Source organism: Drechmeria coniospora, chromosome 02, assembly GCF_001625195.1.
Source record: "Drechmeria coniospora strain ARSEF 6962 chromosome 02, whole genome shotgun sequence".
In the NCBI taxonomy this organism is placed as follows: Eukaryota; Fungi; Ascomycota; class Sordariomycetes; order Hypocreales; family Ophiocordycipitaceae; genus Drechmeria; species Drechmeria coniospora.
The window spans coordinates 1,467,294-1,484,548 of NC_054390.1; the positions used below are offsets into that span (position 1 = coordinate 1,467,294).

The following is a 17,255-nucleotide window of genomic DNA, read 5'->3' on the forward strand; positions in this document are numbered from 1 at the left end:
AGAATCTGGATACCATGTTTACTTTCATGCTGCTTGGGATTTGGGCAGGCACGTTGTCGACGTTAACATTATGATCAGGTTGTGCTGTACGTGCTATTACTTGGCGTCCATGCAAAAAGGTTCAGATCTGGCGCTGGATTTCCTGCTTCGTTCGCTCCATGTACTTCATTAGACAAGTAAAGCAACGGATATTAGACATCAGCCAGCAATATATGTGCATATTCGCAGATTCTTCTCAATCAAGTTATATTTCGTCAAACTTCTTCGTCACTTTGCAGTACCCTTTCGTCCTCCTTCCAGACCTTAGTACTGCAGAGCCTAGAGGTGCACGTGATTGTTGCCGTGGAAACCGGAGCCTCTATGCACCATCGGCGAGGATGCTACATGCATTCACTGCATACATGACACTACATTTACAGTACCTACAGTTCCCTTGGTCGAGCTCGCAGGCCTCATTCGTGTCAAGTACGAGTACAGTGTATACGCACTCGTTTCTGTCAGATTCTAGCACCTCTGTCTCTATCTTTCATTCTTCGTCCCCCTCCTCCGCAATCGGCGATACCGTCTCTACAACCACTGCCCATCGACCAAAAGTCAGCTGTCCAACATAAAGGATTTGCTTCTCAATCCAAGTCTATGTCTTCGACGCGCAAGGTCCGTCGTCTGAGAGACAGAGATCAGGTCGACTCCAATCCTCTCTTCCTTCCATGGAATGATGACGGCGAAAGGGTGCATCCCCACTCCAGACGACATATTGCCAATGCATTTCTCAACAACGACCCGGGCAAAGTTGCCAGAATTCAACACACGATACCGCAAAAGTCAAACCACGAGACACGAGGTAATAGGTCAATCACCGTCAATCGAAGTCTCGGGCGGACTGTTGTACACAACGAGGCAGATGAGAAAGAGAATTTCGGAAGGATGTCAACTCGGGAACGGGCTTTCTTATCGGATGCAGTCACCCAAATCACGCACGATGCTTCGGATCACGAAACATCTAGCATCTACCATACTGCCGTAGAAGAGTCTTTCAGTCAAGGCGATGGCGCCGAGTCTGAGTTTGAATTGAATAGCTCTTTCAACCAAGACTCTCTGAACACATCCCCAATGGCGCTGAGATGCAAAAACAGGGTTCGGCAGCACCCTGGTGGGTCGAGGGGGGCACTTGAAGCCTTGAGACCGCTCAACGCTGATAACCCAGGAAGACAACAGGTTGCCCATGTCTCAAACAAAGGGCGCATGCAGACGAGTGAGTCCTCGCAGACTAGACAGGACCAAGAGGATGAGTCATTCCACCCCCACCACCCGGGCCAGGAATCGGATTTGGAGATCGACCTTGAAAGGCTCCGCATCAGTCTTCGTGATTTTTCACACGATGATGCAGAACAAGAGGGAGGGCGCGGCAAACGTAAGGCCTTCGGCACACAGTCCGAAAACTCGCAAACGAAAGATGAGGGAAACTGTGTCAAGCCGCTTTCGCCACGCAAAGAAGCGCCCCTGAAGGTTAAGGCACCGACCAAAGGAAAGGCGAAAAAGACAGCAAAGAAGGCGTTTGATGCGGAGAAACATTCCATCGCAGAGCAATTTCTTCTCGAGCTCGATACAGAGATCACTCACGGCGAAATACTCAAAATGACCAAGCTGACCGGAGGTGTGAAACTGGTGTGGTCAAAGACCTTGAACACGACAGCTGGAAGGGCAAACTGGAAACGAGAGATGATTCGAAGCAAACAGGCCGACGGCATGGTCGTGGCTGTATCGTACAAGCACCACGCGTCCATCGAGCTTGCGGAGAAGGTTATTGACGACGAGAACCGGCTGCTCAATGTGCTGGCTCATGAGTTTTGTCACTTGGCCAATTTCATGGTCACTGGCGTCACAGACAACCCACACGGCAAGGAGTTCAAAAAGTGGGCGGCCAAGTGCTCCCTCGCATTCGGGAACTCGAGGGGTATCAAGGTGACGACGAAGCACACGTACGACATCGATTTCAAGTACGTGTGGGAGTGCACGGGGTGCAGTTCCGAGTACAAACGCCACTCCAAGAGCATCGAGCCTCATCGCCATCGATGCGGGAGTTGCGGCTGCACCCTCAAGCAGACGAAGCCAGTGCCCAGAGGCGGTGGTGCAGCCAGTGGGAAGCCGAGTGCCTACCAGATATTCGTCAAGGAGCAGATGAGGATAGTGAGGGGCGAGAACCCAGGTAGCCCGCAGAAGGAGGTGCTGCGGATCGTCGCGAAGCGGTGGGCTGACACGAAGGAGCACCTTCCAGCGGCGAGCAAGATTGAAGTGGGTAAAATCGAGAACAAGCCAGGGCCCGACTCTCGTCATGTAGGTGTTTAAGAGTGCAAAGCCTTTGGCGCACAGGGAGGGAACACACATGAGTCGGCGCTGATGATAAGCATTGCCGTATATATTATCGGGTACACAAGCCACATAACCCCGTCACCTTGACATCGGTCTGTTTCTGCCTGCCTCAGTGCTCTCCAAACAGACCATGGTCCTTGATCTTGAACGTCTCCCAAATGCGAGCTGAATATTCAACAGCGTCACCAATGAGCTTGCCCTGCTTGCCGAGTTCGAGGTCAACATCATCCTCGTCGTACTCGCCCCTGATGTGAGGAACGTTTGTGGTGATGAGTATATCCGTCTGATACTCCTCAAGGCGTAGGAGGGTCATAATAATCGCGGTAAAGTCGGGCGTAGAGGGTTGCCCTTGCGCCTGGCTGATTTTTCGCGTTTGGGTAGCTATGAGCGTGTACGCTGGCGGTTTGGATCTATAACGGCATGGGCGTTAGATCCCAAGGTACGGACGGGGCTGTGCACGCTGGGTAAGTGAACAACGTACTCCAGGCGAGTAAATTCCGTCTCGGCCGTGTTCCAGATCTTGACGGTATCAATGTCAGAGCCAACCATGTCTTCGAGATGGGTCGTCAGGGCCTGGCCATCGATCTCCAGGCCGGAACCAGGGCCGCCAACTCGCTCGGTGATGTCAAATATGATACTAGTATAGCCGTTCTTGTCGATCCATACCTCCTGGTTGTCAGGGACCTGGCGCAGCTTGCTATTCCAAGCAAGGTGGAGTCGTCAGCCGTCATCCGTTGCCTGTGCTGTCCCGGGATTGGAATGGATGCATGCAAACCTGACATCAGCAAACTTCGCAGGAAGGTCGCAGACGATTGCGCCGCCGTAGAGTGGAGTTCCGATATAACCAGACATGTTTCTCGTGCGAATGTCGAATGTGTTGCTGCGCACTACGAGTACTGTACGAGTATGCGCCGTACAGCCCGCAGGTCATCATCATCTTGCGCAAACCAACATGCAATTCGGACAAGGTGACGGTGGAGGGGCTACTACTTATTTACATCATATGGGTACGACGCAACCAGCAACGCCGCCCAACCAATCAGGTACCGTTGCAGCTGGGCGGTTCGTTCGGACCAATTTGTATCCATATTAATATGCAAACAATATCGATACTGTTAAGTATTTATGCATGAAGTACGGAGTACAGCAAGTCAGTATAGTAGGTACATCTGGGTACTTACTCCGTACATTCGGAATACATTGTGCTGCTCACTCAATAATTACATAGTACTGTATACTTACTTGTACTGTACTTACGGAGTACAGAGTAATTGATACGTGAAATTTCGTTTCAGGCTTGTAAGTATTACTGTAGGACCTTGTCCTTGCGAGTTGCTCTCATGGTGGTGCCAGCATTCTTTCGGTAACAATACTTCCAATTTCATGGATGCACTTACTTGTAAGTACCTAGTAATACTTACAAGCAGCATGTACACGTACTTGCACCAACGTACAGCTTGTCATGCTCATCCCCTATAACACTGTGCAAATACAGTAAGTATGCTATGAACAGCGGCGTAAGTACTACCTTAGGTAGCAGCCCGTACTTATATTGTGCGCTAGGACTATCTACTGTAGATTTAGACACAGCTGCTAATAGTTGACAGGTACCACTGTTCAGTGAGGGTTCAGTGAGTACAGGACAGAACTACTGTACCTAGGTAGGTAGCCGTAGTTATCCCTATAACAGGATTTTCCTTGGTGCAAAGTCCAACTGTGGCAGGAATATATTTCGCAGCGCGCACGGTGGAATACAACGAGCAATAAAAGCAATGCATGAAGCAAGCAATGCATATTAAATACAACTACAGATATTTGGATACAAGGAGCTGTGAATATACTTGTCTGTGTATGTACAACAGCAAGTGCAAGCATTGGGATGTGGACTTGCTTTGCTTACCTACTCTTCTCAGTGACACCCATTAATTATTATTACTGGTATTACATCAGTCGGTTCACAAGGCTTACTACCCCTACCCCGTGCATGTACTGTGCCATACTCACATTCCCCTCAGTTCCTGGAATGATCCTTACCTCATCTTTCACCTCTTCCTACTTGCTACTGTATCCTCAACCCACCCAACTCGTCCGGAAGCCAGAACCTAGTGAACATGGCCTCTTGCCTCTTCTGCCGGATCATCAAGGGTAATTAAGCTTCAAGCAAACCCTGCGTCTCGTCGAGGATGGAGGACGTGGTGGCGCATCGAAGCTAATTAACACAATCATGTTTTCCATCGCAGGCGAGATACCCTGTATGAAAATCTTTGAGAGCGACAAGACTCTCGCCTTCCTCGACATTGGACCCCTCAGCAAGGGTCACGCTGTGCGTTGCTCGCCTCCATTCCACTACCGCCTCGCTAACACCAACATCGCCATCGTTTAGCTTGTCATTCCTAAATACCATGGGGCGAAGCTCGCCGACATCCCTGATGAACAGCTAACTGAGATTCTGGTGAGCTTGCTCCCCTGACCCCGCCAGCTGCGATAAGTGACAATGCCGTGACTTACAACGTCTCGGCAGCCCACCCTCAAGAAGCTTGTTGCCGCCACTGGCGCCACTGAATACAATATCCTCCAAAACAACGGCATCATGGCCCATCAGCAGGTCAATCATGTGAGTGACGGCGAGAAGAGCTTTAGTCTACGTGAGCCCGTGCTGATGTTGCCTATTATGATGGCGACGTGTAGGTTCACTTCCACATGGTCAGTACATTGGTAACCTGTGTACGCCATTGCCGTCGACTGACGTGTCGCCTGCTCCTTAGATTCCAAAGCCAAACGAAACCGAGGGTCTGGGAATAGTATGGCCCGCCACAACCGGCGACATGGATAAACTCAAGAAGCTCTGCGAGGATATCAAGTCCAAGATGTAACAAGCTTTGCAGGTGATCCCAATGCAGCTGGCCAGCGTAAATGCTCGTCGCGGGACTTTCACTCTCCAAGCTCTCTCCAGGCGCCCCGACGTCCATCTTCGTCCCAACACGGCGATCCGTCCAAATGGGTATCTCCCTCTGTACTGGGTGTTTGGCTTCCGTCGTCGTTAGCTCGTGGCCGTCGCATTCTTGTCCTTGTTATACCAGTTGACACCGCCGCCAGGCAGGATGTTGCCGATACGGTCGTATAGAGACCGCGAACGCACATACGGGTCCAAGGTCCAGTAGTCTACTCTAAGCTTCTCCGCAAGCTTCGGCCGCTCGGCAGCGGCTTCCTTTCCTTCTTGTGAATCGGGCGCTTGGATCCATTTCTGAGTTGCCGCCTCAAATTCCTTGTACAACTCCGCTCTACCTTTAAGCAACCGATCTCTCGTGTTCGTATCCATCATGGCGTCATTCTCCCCTTCACGGGGCTCCACGTACGTGAACTCCCAATCCTCGTCACCTCCTAGGTCTTTGATAATCTGGTTGGCGGCGATGAACTTCTCCAGTCCAGCGCGGTTGTTGGTGAAATGAACCTTGGCAGCCACAACAGGGTCGAGCCAGCCGCGAATGATTCTCCAGATTCCTGACCATGATTTGTGTGAGCTCGCGTTCATCACTCGGATTACATGGGTGGATTGAGATTGACTGACCTTGAAACACCCACGGGGAATTGTGGACCAGGACGGCTCCAAGAGATTCGGGATAGTTTGCCTCGAAGCATTGAATCATGAACTTGACCGGGTGGTAATCCATGTTGGCCAATGTGAACCCAGTCATGTCGAAAACGACGGTCTTTGGGGTACATTGTAAGTTTCTTGTTCCAGTGGGCCAAAGCCGGCATCTCAGGATAGGTACTCACGGCGGTATCGACAGGTGCCTTGAGGGCCATGCGAGCTGTCTCAATGACAAAGACGGTATACCTCTCCAGACTCTCTGCAGATTGGGCACCCGGCTTGTGCAGGCGAACCTTGATGATGCAGATGGGACGGCCTTCCTTGTCAGTGCCATGCAGGAAACTCATCCCCGTCCGGCATTGCGTCATAAAATCGCTTGCCAGTTTCTTGGCGTCAGCAGCGCCATTCCTCTCATCCAAAGCGGCACCGCCTTCGCCATTCATCATGATGTCAGAGTCGACTTTCATCTGGGAGTTCCTCCAACTAAGGGCGGAAATGAGCATTACAATCGCCTTGTCAACGTCCCACTTTCGAGCCCGCAAGAATCGCAGTACAAGAGCGTCTGGGTTGTCGTGCTTGACCATGGACCAGAGAGCCTGACGGATAGACTCGGGTGTCTGGCTGGCCAGTGTGTTTTGGAACTGTTTCGTCTGTCCGTATCTGTCATTGTCGTCCGCGGGGCGCGTCTCTGTTGTGCTCTCGGGGTTCTCGCTCTTCCATCGAAATATTCCATGCTTTTTTTTCTGCGAAAACTCAGTTTCGGCCCTCGGTAGAGGCATGGTTGGCGTTTCGTCCGAAGCGGATGTTTCTGTTACGCCGCAGACCTTGAATATCGCACTCCATAGTTGGCGTAGTTTCTCTTCCTGCTCTGGCGTCAGGTTGCCAACATGGCCAGGTGCTGCGGCATCAAGGGACATGGCGACAACGGAGGAGGAGGCGTCTGGTGGGTCGCCAGGCTGCGTGGTTGTGACGTTAAGTGCCACCACGATGCAGGAAATGAGCGTAAAGGCTACGATGGCTGTGACAGCTGCAGGGTAAAGGGCGAGGGTGCTTCCAAGGCTGGGGTGGTTTGGGTGGTGGGACCGGACAGCGGTCGTGCAATGACTAGACGAAATTCGCTGCTTCGTGTAGCAGGACCGCCTACTCAGAATTCGATCTTTGGGAAGATGCGGGAAGGCCTTGGGAAACTGGAGCTGGAGGAACTTGGTGGGATTCAGTGCTCGAGAATCGACCGAAAGACTCGGACTGCCGAAGGAGCGGACGACAGTTGCAACGCAGCGTCGCTGCAATCGTCTCTTTAACTCGGGAACAACGGTCGAAAACGGAATCAAGCTTCTTGCTCGAACCTCGATGATGACCGTGATGCTTTGCTTCATGAAGGGACAACAATGTTAGCTGGAGATGGGCAATTGGGCATGGTAGACCAAGTCGGTGGGGAGAGTGATCTGTTTAGCCCTAGTCGCTCGGTTTAATAGGCTAACCAAGGGGTCGCCGACGAAGGATGAGCTTTCGGATAACTAACTAGCACATATGGATGTGGAAGTAAGTGGTAAGTACTACGGAATGCAAGTAGCAATGTAGGCCCCCCGGACGCCGGTGTCACCTGTACAGCAATAATCTTCATACGAAACGCATGTACAGGTTTAGTCGTTGTCTTTAATACTCGAATCAAGATGCCTTCTGATGTACAGGTATCTGGAGAACCCAACCCCCCTACTGTAATGGCAACTCAACTTGCTCCCCTATAACAGGGGGTTTATTAACCAGAGGGTAGAGTAGAGGTGGGGTAGCTCTGAGTCGGGAAGACCATAGCCAGGGTTGTGTCCACACACGTGTGCTCCGTAACTGACGAGTACAGATGTGGTCAATGGGTAAATATTAAACATCATGTAGGGTATTCTATAGCAACTTTGTACGGGGCGAAGCAGTGGTGGTCATGTTACTTTTCATTGCGTCAGCAGGTGCTGCCCTGTTGTTTCCTCGTACTTCGTAGGCAGCAGGGAACGCATTGCCCAAGAAGCGTGTACTTGTGTTCAATTGACCACAGTACAAGAGTCTATTGACAGTCAGGCCCCAAAAGTTCGGGCTTGACAAATAACTCCTACTCGGGCGTCGCCCGAGACAATAACATTGCATTAGAATATAGAGTTGTATATAACGCAATTCAGAAGCCAGAGTAGTAGTTTGTAACTGCATTTATGAGGTGATTTCCACCTTTTTTAACAAGGCTGAGTAAAACCTCTAAAACTACTGTCACAAGGTATTGATTTGGAAGCTACGAGATAAATATTGGATTTCATTTCCTTCATTGAAATAACTCGGCTCTGTGACAAGTCACAAGTTTGTAGATGATGCATTACTGCAACACTTCCATGCCACGCCTCCAACTGCTAGCAGCCCTCAGTCATCAAATCGACTTTACCGCTAACCTCTGTTCGTTCGTCAATACTCGAGCTGCAGCTCTCTCACGCTTGTGACGTAGAGCAGCCAGTCGACGAGTTGACCCTAAGCGCATTTGGTATCATCGGCATACATCTCCGAGGTCTTGCTGAATCCTCGCAACGTGCAGCGTTACAAAACGGACACTCGATGTCAAAGTTTTACCTATATTGTAAGTAAACGTCAACTCAGCTCCTAGCCGAAATGTCCCATAATCGTTCGCTGCGCGTCCGGTGAGAACTGCTGGAGAAGAGGCATCGGGTCCACGTTGGCTGTCGCTAGCAGAGTCTTCGTCGCCGCCGCCACTCGGCTAGCTGTCTGACCCTGAAGCGACTCTGCTTCAAGAGCCTGCGCGATGAAGACAAATATCTTCGCCGGCTGATTCATAACCACTGGGTGCCGCCTGTGTATTAACCTGTCAGTCACTTATCATCCTTCGCAAGCGATTCACGGGCGTTGGCCAACTCACTGGTCAATAAGCTCAGCCAGGTACGCATATGCATATGGCGCTGCTTCTTCGTCGTTTGTAATTGGTAGCGTGTCTACCCACTGTGACATGGCAGCCTGTGCATCACCAATGCTGCCAGCGTTGTAGTGCAAGATCTTGGCGATGGCGGCACAGGCGTTCTCGGTGGCGTAAACGTTGTCTTCGCTTCGTGCATCAGGCATCTGCGTCATTTGGAACAGGAAAGGGACCGCGTTCCCCAGGAATTGGGTCCAGGCCGCTCCGCCGCGATGCGCTGCCACACCGATGCCATAGGCAGCGGCTTGTCGGATAGCTGGCGATTGATCGCGGCAGCCATCAATGAGAGGCTGAGTGATGTAGTTAGCATATCGGCTGCTGTCTGGCCCGCAATACTCGAGGACGTCGTCGACAATGCACAGGCCCCACTGTCTCTGGGTCGGATCCGAAGAGACAAGGAAATTTTTATACGTCGGCATCAGTCGTTCCCAGGCTGGTAGAAACGCAGCGCCATGGTTTTTGAACATGGAATGAAAGGCCTTGTTCATGTCCGATAAAAGAGTTTGGTCATCTTCAATCGCAAGAAGCATCTCCTCAGCTTCGTCCTCAACGTCGTCGGCTGTGGCACCCTCCCGATCTTCGGCTCGCTTGGCAACCCTATCGTTGTAGTCCTCCAACGTAGAGTGAACCGAGTCAATGAAGCGGTTCATGTGCTCGGCTGTCATGCAATCCTTGCCGACCACCTGAACAGACTCGTAGAAGCATTGGTACATCTCGGCCAAGGTTTCGATCGATGGCTCGGCAGAAAGGACTTCTAGCAACTTGTCTACCGTCGCAGTCCAAAGTCCTGCTAGCTCGTTTGACGGACAGCCGTATGCCTTCTTGTACGAGCTCAGAAGTTGAGGGACTAGTTTCGACGAGATGTACCTGACCGGATCGTGGAAGAAGAAGGCAAGGCCAGGCAGTGCAATCTTCTCCATGATGTTGGCAACATACGGAGCAAACGCGCCCTCCAGTACCTGGGCGTAGACAACTAGAAGCTCAATGGCCATGTGCTTGTCGTCCATTGTGCTTGTCCGGATGCCGATCATCTTGCCTTTGAGCGGAACAAACTCCCAGCCATCCTCGCCGTTCATCTGTTCGGCCTGCTCGTCATCGTCCAACAACTGTATGTCAGCCTTGGCCATGGCAAGTTCGAGCAGCGGGGGCATGACACTGTCCAAAAACGGGAGAAAGTCCAGTTCCAGCACACGACACATTCGACCCCAGCAGTGCATCAGATACTGCGCCTGCGGGTCATCGGCATCAGTAATGCCGGTCTGAACGTTGGCAAGAAGGTCGACTAGTGTCATGGCATCAGGGCCGAGCCTTTCACGCCCGACAGCCAGAGCAATGAGGGTGGCACACTCCATGGCCTTGGCACGAAGGAGACGGTACTCCTTCTCGTTTTGCTTTTGCAGGACTTCCACGAGAAGGGGCATCAAGGTGTCGTAATACTTTGAAAAAGCTGCCTCGGCAGCGTCGGCAATGGTCGCAATAGTGGACAAAGCTTGCTCCTGGACATATCGCTTGTCGCTTTGAAGCAGCTGGAAGAGATGGGACAGGAGCTCGTCCAGATACGGCTCGAGGACCGTCTTTTCGGCCTCCTCGCAAAAGTTGACTAATGCCGCTGCCGCGTGAGACTTGACGCGGGCTTCGGGTGAGTTGAGGACCGGAATTATAGCCTTGAGTACCCGGTCGTAGAAATCGGTCTGCATCTTGGGTGCAAAATCGGTACTCATCTGGCCAATAGCATTGCAACCAGCCCAACGCACACGAGGATGAGGATTCTGTAAGGCCGGAAGAACCAAGTCGAGCACTTGACTAAGCTCTCCGATCATCAACTCTCTGCATCCCTCCGATATTGCCGAGATGGCCATCAGTGCAGCATGGCGGTCTCGCCACGCCATTGAAGTCATCATGCGGGGTAGCCAGTTGAAAGTAGGCGCCAGGATGGTCTGTCCACCGAGCTTATTGGCAAGTCGGTCCATGGTCTGCTCTCCGGCAACATGATTCTGATCGCTCTCGTCTTGTTCCAGCTGCAAGAAAAGTGTGAGATTTTTTTTCTTTCGGATGGTCAACATAGTCAGACGGTACTCACATCATCAGAAGCAAGCCATTCAGCAGCATCATCATCGTCCTCTCCCAAGTCAGTCATCAGGCTCAGGCATTGAGTGATCATATCCGTCGTGTATGAAGCGTCCTTCCTGCACATTGAGGGTGCGTAATCCGCAAAGGTAGCCATGAGCTCGAGGGCGTTCTGCCTGCAGATGTTGTCAAGCTCTTTATCCTGGATGGCGGATATGTTGAACTGGACGAGGCTGTGAAAAAGTTGCTTGAACATTTTGGGTGCTGACTCGGCTAGATCGATGAGAGACAGGAGGGCTTTGCTGAGGTCTTCCGAATCTTTGGATTCTTTGATTGGGGGGAGGACGTTGAGGACGTCTGCAATCAACGAGAAGTATTTCATCTGTGTCTTTTTGGGCAGGATTCGGAAAAAGGCTGCAAATGCTTCCATGGCGGCCAAGCGAACCTATGACAGTCGGTTAGCGCAACAAACTGACAACACGCGAAACAACCGAAATGTACCATGATGGCCTCGTCCTTCAGCCCCTTTTGGAAGGCTTGAAGGACTGTCTCCTCATGCTGTCTTTGGATCACGCTTGGGGTTGTCGTGAAGACACGAAACGCGTTTTCTCGTTTCTCAGCTTCCGGGGCTTGGCTCAGTTGGAAAAGAACGCCGAGAAGCTCCGGCCAAGTATCATCTGTGAGCTCATGACTGTTAGCATGTTGGGAATCTAAGCAAAATGCCGCAAACAAAAAGGTGACGGACTGTTGTCTGAGTATTGGCGTGCAAGCTCGGCAACAGCGTCGCTGATTTTGTTGCGAACCATGCGGTCGGCTTCTGCGGCAAGTGTTTCAAGAAGCTTCTGGCGAATGACTGCGGCGTGATCCTTGGACAAGGAGTAAAACATGTCCATGTTGTCGCCAGTTTCCGTTTTTCTGGTCTTGGATGCAATTCGTCGGAATATAACAGCCGCAAATGAGCGGATCTGATTATTGTGGTGATTAGTTTGGAGCTGGGGAACAACTAGAACGGCAGCCGACGACATGCAGATCATGTGCGAAAGACGAGTTGGGGCGGAGGGGGGACGCACAGCGTTATCTCCCGCTCCTTGAATCTGTTCAGCGAGGCCCATCAACAATACCTCTGGCCTGGCGCTGGTCCAGCTGTTCTGGAGGTGTTCCTCGGCCTGGGAGCGAATTCCATTGTCTGCGGACTGGAGGGCCTGAAGCAGTTGAGTGATCTCGGCGTGAATGTCGGGGGAGAGAAGAGACATGATCGCGACGGCTCGATGGCGTCGGCGCCGTCCAATCTATGTCTGATCGTCGACCGTGTAGCTAGCGAATGGTGCTTTGCTCTGGGGCGCGTCGTAGTCTGCAAGAAATTCACGACAAGTTGTCGGCGGTACGTAAGTAGGGCAAGAGGAGTAGGTGGGATGGGTATTGGGCAAGTAATACTGTAAACACGAGTTAGGTGATGGACCCACAGGACCTGATCCGAGTTTTGGCGGGCGGTAGGAAGTGGGGGAGGGGAAGTTTTGCCCGGCGTGGTTTTTGTTGCATGCGGGTTGGAGTTGGTGGGACACATCGGTGTAAGTACATGCATGCAAATATGGTGGGTAAGTTAAGTTCCAAGGCAAAGTACAGTAAGTACTTATGCTATCTACCATAACTGTTGCGACTTCAGGGTGGCTAGCCCGTGACACTCAGTCAATCAATCTCCTTGGCCCATCCAGCCACACTAAGTAGACACTCAAATATATATATATGTATATATATGCTAACTCAATATTTAATATCTGCTACAGCTAGTATGCTAAAGAGAATGGTTTTACATAGGTATTATCCTCTTGGTAGAGAAATGGCTTATATTTTTGCATATTTCACTTTAGTTCTGAATTGCGTACTAAATATGTGCTGTATTCAATCAGAGCAGCCTCAACTTAGTAGCCTATATTACAGGGAAGATATTACATTGTATTTTTTATTTAAATACATACACTTCCTTATGATTTGTCGTATATTTAATACATACTGCTGGTTGTCCTCACCCTACCCGACCTGTTGCCGCCCATATAAACCCGCTCTATTTATGATAGATAAAATGTATTAGTTCTTTATGGATTGTTTAACCATGTGGAACGCAGTAGAGTACCCCTCCATAACAGGTGGGTATTCGACAGTGACATTCCTTGCGCTAATCAAAGTCAGATAATCATCCCTGCCCAAGATAGCTCACAGTCGATGCTGATTCACCCTTGAGAGCACCTCCAACATTCGCAAGTAAGGATTGGCAGAGGAACCCAGATTTGACTTCTCGAACGTCCGCGTGCTGCTGCAGCCAGCGCAGCACGTGTTCAATCAACACCCGAGAAGTAACTGCCAAAACCTGCTAAGAACGCCTCGTATGTTCTCTCTCTCGGAGGTAACCCGTACAGGCTGAGCTATGCGACGACCGGACTGCGTCTGGCGTTGGCCCCGTCAGCATCACCTCACTTCACCATACTCCAGGTGCCCGCAGGCAGTATCCAAGTAGCAGCGCAGAGACAAACACTACTCCGCAACACATTTATTGCTGTGGACATTAATATTGACGCCTCCAGCTCGCAGATTCAGTACTTGAGACAAGGGAACGACGGCTCGAAGCCATTGCTCCCTTCGCATTGCTTAGGGACCACTCCTATCTGTGACGGCCACGCGGTGTCTTCATGCCAGACATACGCCACCCGGTGCTGTGGGTGTGACACGGACTACTACCCACCATCGCCATTTCCAAGTTATGGCTGAAGCCGAGGCAACTGCTGTCACTTCACAGCAGGGCACGATGGATCGTGGGGTGCGTGATACAGTGCTCAGGTGCCGCCAAAACGATGGTGAGCTCAAGTCGTCGAGCGTCAACAAGAACGGCTGCTTTGACAACGACCGCATTATCAAGAGCGGTTATGTCGAGAAGCGAACAGCGAAGACAAAGGTCGGTTGCGATATTACTTCTCGAAAAGCACACCAGCTTGCTAACTCCAGCTACAGAAATGGAAGACAATCTATATCGTCCTTCGGCCAAATACACTGTCCATGTATAAGAATGACAAAGAGGACAAGCTCCGCCATCAAATACACCTGTCAGACCTAACTGCTGTAGCCTTTCTCAAGGACCCAAAGCATAAGCGTGAGAACGTTTTCGGATTGTTCTCGCCGTCGAAGAACTTTCATCTCCAAGCTCCAACCTCAAAAGATGCTCAGGAGTGGGTCGGGCTGATACGGAAGGATGCGAGGATTGAAGAGGAGGAGGGAAGTTATATCGCCAGCTCACTGGCGCGCAGCCTCTCATCCAACAGGCTACCGTCTTTTGACTTGCTCGGACGAAGTTTGGCTGGGCATGACAGCGACAGAATCTATTCAAGCTCACCAGAGAACAACGATCCTCCTGTTCCAACCCTCAACCGTACTAGCCGACGAGAATCTTCCAACATGGATTGGTCCGGCATGTCAGGGAACGAGCTGCCTTTTCTCTCAGACGGTTCCGGCCATGAAGGCGCACATCGGATACGTAACGCCTTGAACGAGAGTCCGACGGGGTACCCGCCGGTCGACACGGGCTCATTACCAAGAGGAACACCCCTAGGAGACCACTCTTCAAGCCAACTGGCTACATTGCACAATGCCGGCAATGTCGAGAGAGATCTGGACCGAGTCATCTGGCAAGGCCGGCTGTGGATGCTCCGGAGCAAGAGAGGCGTGCGTCAGTGGAAAAACTTGTGGGGGGTATTGCGGGCGCGCAATTTCATTCTGTACAAGGATGCCTCTGAGTACACTGCCGAATGGATCGTGCAGGTCTCTGCCGTCGTTGAAGTGGTGGAGCTGGATCCCGTCAGCCGAAGGAAGGAGAACTGCCTGCAGATAATCACCGAGGAGAAGAGCTACCGGTTCTGTGCCCGCGACGAGGAGAGCTTGGTGCAATTTATTGGAGCCTTCAAGAGTCTGCTTGCTCGCCGACGGGGCCAGGAGGCGCGCACGGCGGCCGTTTCATGAATGGAATCAAGATGCTTGTCGATATGAGTTAAAGAGGGTCTTCCTGGCCTCTGCCCATTCCATGTTCCCTTTGCTCAACTTTTTTTCTACGTCGTGGGATCTTTTTTCTTTTTTTCCGGATCTCCTTCTCGATTCAATCACTTGCACAACAACCTGGGCCATTTATTTGGGATCCGATTCTAGTTCAAATACGCAATAAGAGGACATCAATTCTTCATGATCGTTGGTCACATATTTCGGATGGTGCTCCCGCCCTTTCCTAAGCCAGCCACAGGATCGGAATGAAGAAAGCCATTCATTCAAGTGCCTTCCGTCTTGTCCAGGCCGAAAAAGGTAGCATCGAAGTCGCCATGCTCCATAGCGTCAAATGTGTTATCGCGGTCGTTCATGAGGTCGTCGAATGTGTCACCACCCATACCGCCATCAAGACTGAAGTCAAAATCCATACCATCCGCCTGTCCATCACCAGGGAACATGTCGGTGAAAGCAGCGTCTGAATCCTGCAACGTGCCCCTGTTTTTCACATCGTCTTCCTTTCCCGGACTGTTCGTCGTACTAGGCGCTTCGGTCATCCCTGACTGGCCAGCAGGCAAAGTAGTGCTCATCGATGCCAATGTCTTGCCCACGCCGTCAGCCGGGATAAGTGAAGTGAGGTCAATGGAGGAGTCGTTGGGTTGCTCCTGGGAGTTGTTGGTGGGCGCCAAAGTAAACTCCATGTCGGTGAAGTTCAAACCCGCATTCATTTCTAACGTGTCAACCACGAAGGGATCGCTGGCTTGGGTTCCACTTGGAATTGCAGCATTGGTATCATCTTCGACCTTGACGACTCCATTCTCAAAATCAGTAGATGGCACCGGCATGCTGTCTTTCCTGGCTGTGGATTCTGGCAGGCTCATGCCCATGTCTGGGAATGGTGCTACAGGCTTGCCGCCGGGGTGTTCGCTCTTGAGGAGTTGCATATTCGGCAAGGCGGGTGGTGACGGGTCGGTATCCGTGCCTATTAGGTTGATAGGCTGTGTCTCCATGGGTTGCAATTCCGGCTCTATCGGCTCATTCTGGACATTTGGCGCCCGACACTCGTTCAGGTCGCGAAGCAACACTGACTTGGCACGAATCTGCTTGCCAAGGTGAGAAATGTGAAGGATGGCACAATGGCGGGGGAGGCTCACAATATCGCTCTCAATATCATCAAGAGCGGCATGGAAAGCCTTGACCGTCTCGGGAAGCTTAGCCGGGAGTGACCCATGTGCCGCGCCCGTATTGCCCTGTTTATCTCTACGTGATGCACGGAGAGCTTTGCCAGTTTGAACAAGCTGTGCAGTCAGTCGCGAAGTAGGTGGTAGGCTATAGATTTCGCTTACCACATCATTAACAAGGAGCTGGATGGCTTCAAGGGGATCCTTTGTCCTCGATGGAGTGGCCATTGTGTTGAAAAAGGGCTGAGTTGAGTGTGATGTAGCAGGCAGCATAGCATGGACTTGATTTTATATGATGAGAAGGCGATGCGACCTTGGACTACGCTCTAGGGGTGTTGACTCCGACCAACAATGTGGCAGTTGATGGAACCCGTGGCGCACGATGGGGATTGAAAGGCGATTGCAATGGGCAGCCCGCATTTCCTACGTTGTAGATGAGCGACCGAGAAAAGCGAAATATTAGCTAATAATCCTCTGCATGATGGCGCTAAAACCAGGGTCGGGTGCACATCTTGAAGAGGCGGGCTAGGATTTCGGGACCACTATACTTGTACCATGTTGTCGGACTGCATATTCAGCTTCTAAGTACTGTACTGTACTTAAGTACTCGTGAATCATCTAATAATAATACATTACTTATGTACTTCGTACATCGGAAGTTTTAGTGTTATAATAGTTAGGAAATTTTCTTTAATATGTAATAATATATTAAGTTTTGTATTTCTGTAATAACTAGACTTATATTTATACATTCTTTGTATTTACAATATAGTATTTAAGTTGAATTTTACAAATAATATCATGGATATCAGAGGGAATATAAAGAATGAATACAGGAACTGCAGGCTAATATATTAGAGGTTTCTTAGTAAATATAAAAGGAGCTTAATTCCTCAACTAATTCATAATATTTGATTTCCTAGTATATAAGGTGCAATAGTTGCTTAATGCCAAAAGGCCTTACGAAGGCACTTATGAAATGCATGCATAGTTGTACTAGCAAAATTTAAGACAATGATTAAGCGAAGCTGCGAAAACTCTGAGGACAGGTGCAGAGGCCTGG

The 17,255-nt window shown here is 50.8% G+C and overlaps 7 protein-coding genes across 7 annotated transcripts; 3 read left to right on the top strand and 4 right to left on the bottom strand.

The window, feature by feature from the left end:
• Positions 1-636: 636 nt before the first annotated feature.
• Positions 637-2,346, top strand: DCS_03673 (uncharacterized protein; the record flags this gene model as incomplete). The annotated part of the gene is made up of 1 exon (XM_040800990.1): positions 637-2,346. The coding sequence occupies one exon, from the start codon at positions 637-639 to the stop codon at positions 2,344-2,346; it is 1,710 nt and encodes a 569-aa protein (XP_040656023.1).
• A 133-nt stretch (positions 2,347-2,479) lies between these two features.
• DCS_03674 (uncharacterized protein) lies at positions 2,480-3,222 on the bottom strand (the record flags this gene model as incomplete). The annotated part of the gene is made up of 3 exons (XM_040800991.1): positions 2,480-2,780; positions 2,852-3,067; positions 3,146-3,222. The coding sequence occupies 3 exons, from the start codon at positions 3,220-3,222 to the stop codon at positions 2,480-2,482; spliced, it is 594 nt and encodes a 197-aa protein (XP_040656024.1).
• A 1,372-nt stretch (positions 3,223-4,594) lies between these two features.
• On the top strand, positions 4,595-5,243 carry DCS_03675 (HIT family protein 1; the record flags this gene model as incomplete). The annotated part of the gene is made up of 5 exons (XM_040800992.1): positions 4,595-4,693; positions 4,754-4,822; positions 4,892-4,984; positions 5,059-5,073; positions 5,136-5,243. The coding sequence occupies 5 exons, from the start codon at positions 4,595-4,597 to the stop codon at positions 5,241-5,243; spliced, it is 384 nt and encodes a 127-aa protein (XP_040656025.1).
• A 167-nt stretch (positions 5,244-5,410) lies between these two features.
• DCS_03676 (CRAL/TRIO domain protein) lies at positions 5,411-7,338 on the bottom strand (the record flags this gene model as incomplete). Its single annotated transcript, XM_040800993.1, has 3 exons — positions 5,411-5,871; positions 5,939-6,080; positions 6,148-7,338. The coding sequence occupies 3 exons, from the start codon at positions 7,336-7,338 to the stop codon at positions 5,411-5,413; spliced, it is 1,794 nt and encodes a 597-aa protein (XP_040656026.1).
• A 1,258-nt stretch (positions 7,339-8,596) lies between these two features.
• DCS_03677 (importin beta-3 subunit) lies at positions 8,597-12,244 on the bottom strand (the record flags this gene model as incomplete). The annotated part of the gene is made up of 6 exons (XM_040800994.1): positions 8,597-8,804; positions 8,871-10,942; positions 11,005-11,436; positions 11,493-11,668; positions 11,737-11,956; positions 12,062-12,244. 6 exons carry the CDS (start codon positions 12,242-12,244, stop codon positions 8,597-8,599), a joined length of 3,291 nt encoding a protein of 1,096 aa, XP_040656027.1.
• Positions 12,245-13,746: 1,502 nt separating this feature from the next.
• On the top strand, positions 13,747-14,996 carry DCS_03678 (PH domain containing protein; the record flags this gene model as incomplete). The annotated part of the gene is made up of 2 exons (XM_040800995.1): positions 13,747-13,938; positions 13,995-14,996. The coding sequence occupies 2 exons, from the start codon at positions 13,747-13,749 to the stop codon at positions 14,994-14,996; spliced, it is 1,194 nt and encodes a 397-aa protein (XP_040656028.1).
• Positions 14,997-15,295: 299 nt separating this feature from the next.
• DCS_03679 (uncharacterized protein) lies at positions 15,296-16,420 on the bottom strand (the record flags this gene model as incomplete). Its single annotated transcript, XM_040800996.1, has 2 exons — positions 15,296-16,309; positions 16,358-16,420. 2 exons carry the CDS (start codon positions 16,418-16,420, stop codon positions 15,296-15,298), a joined length of 1,077 nt encoding a protein of 358 aa, XP_040656029.1.
• Between the last annotated feature and the right edge of the window lie 835 nt (positions 16,421-17,255).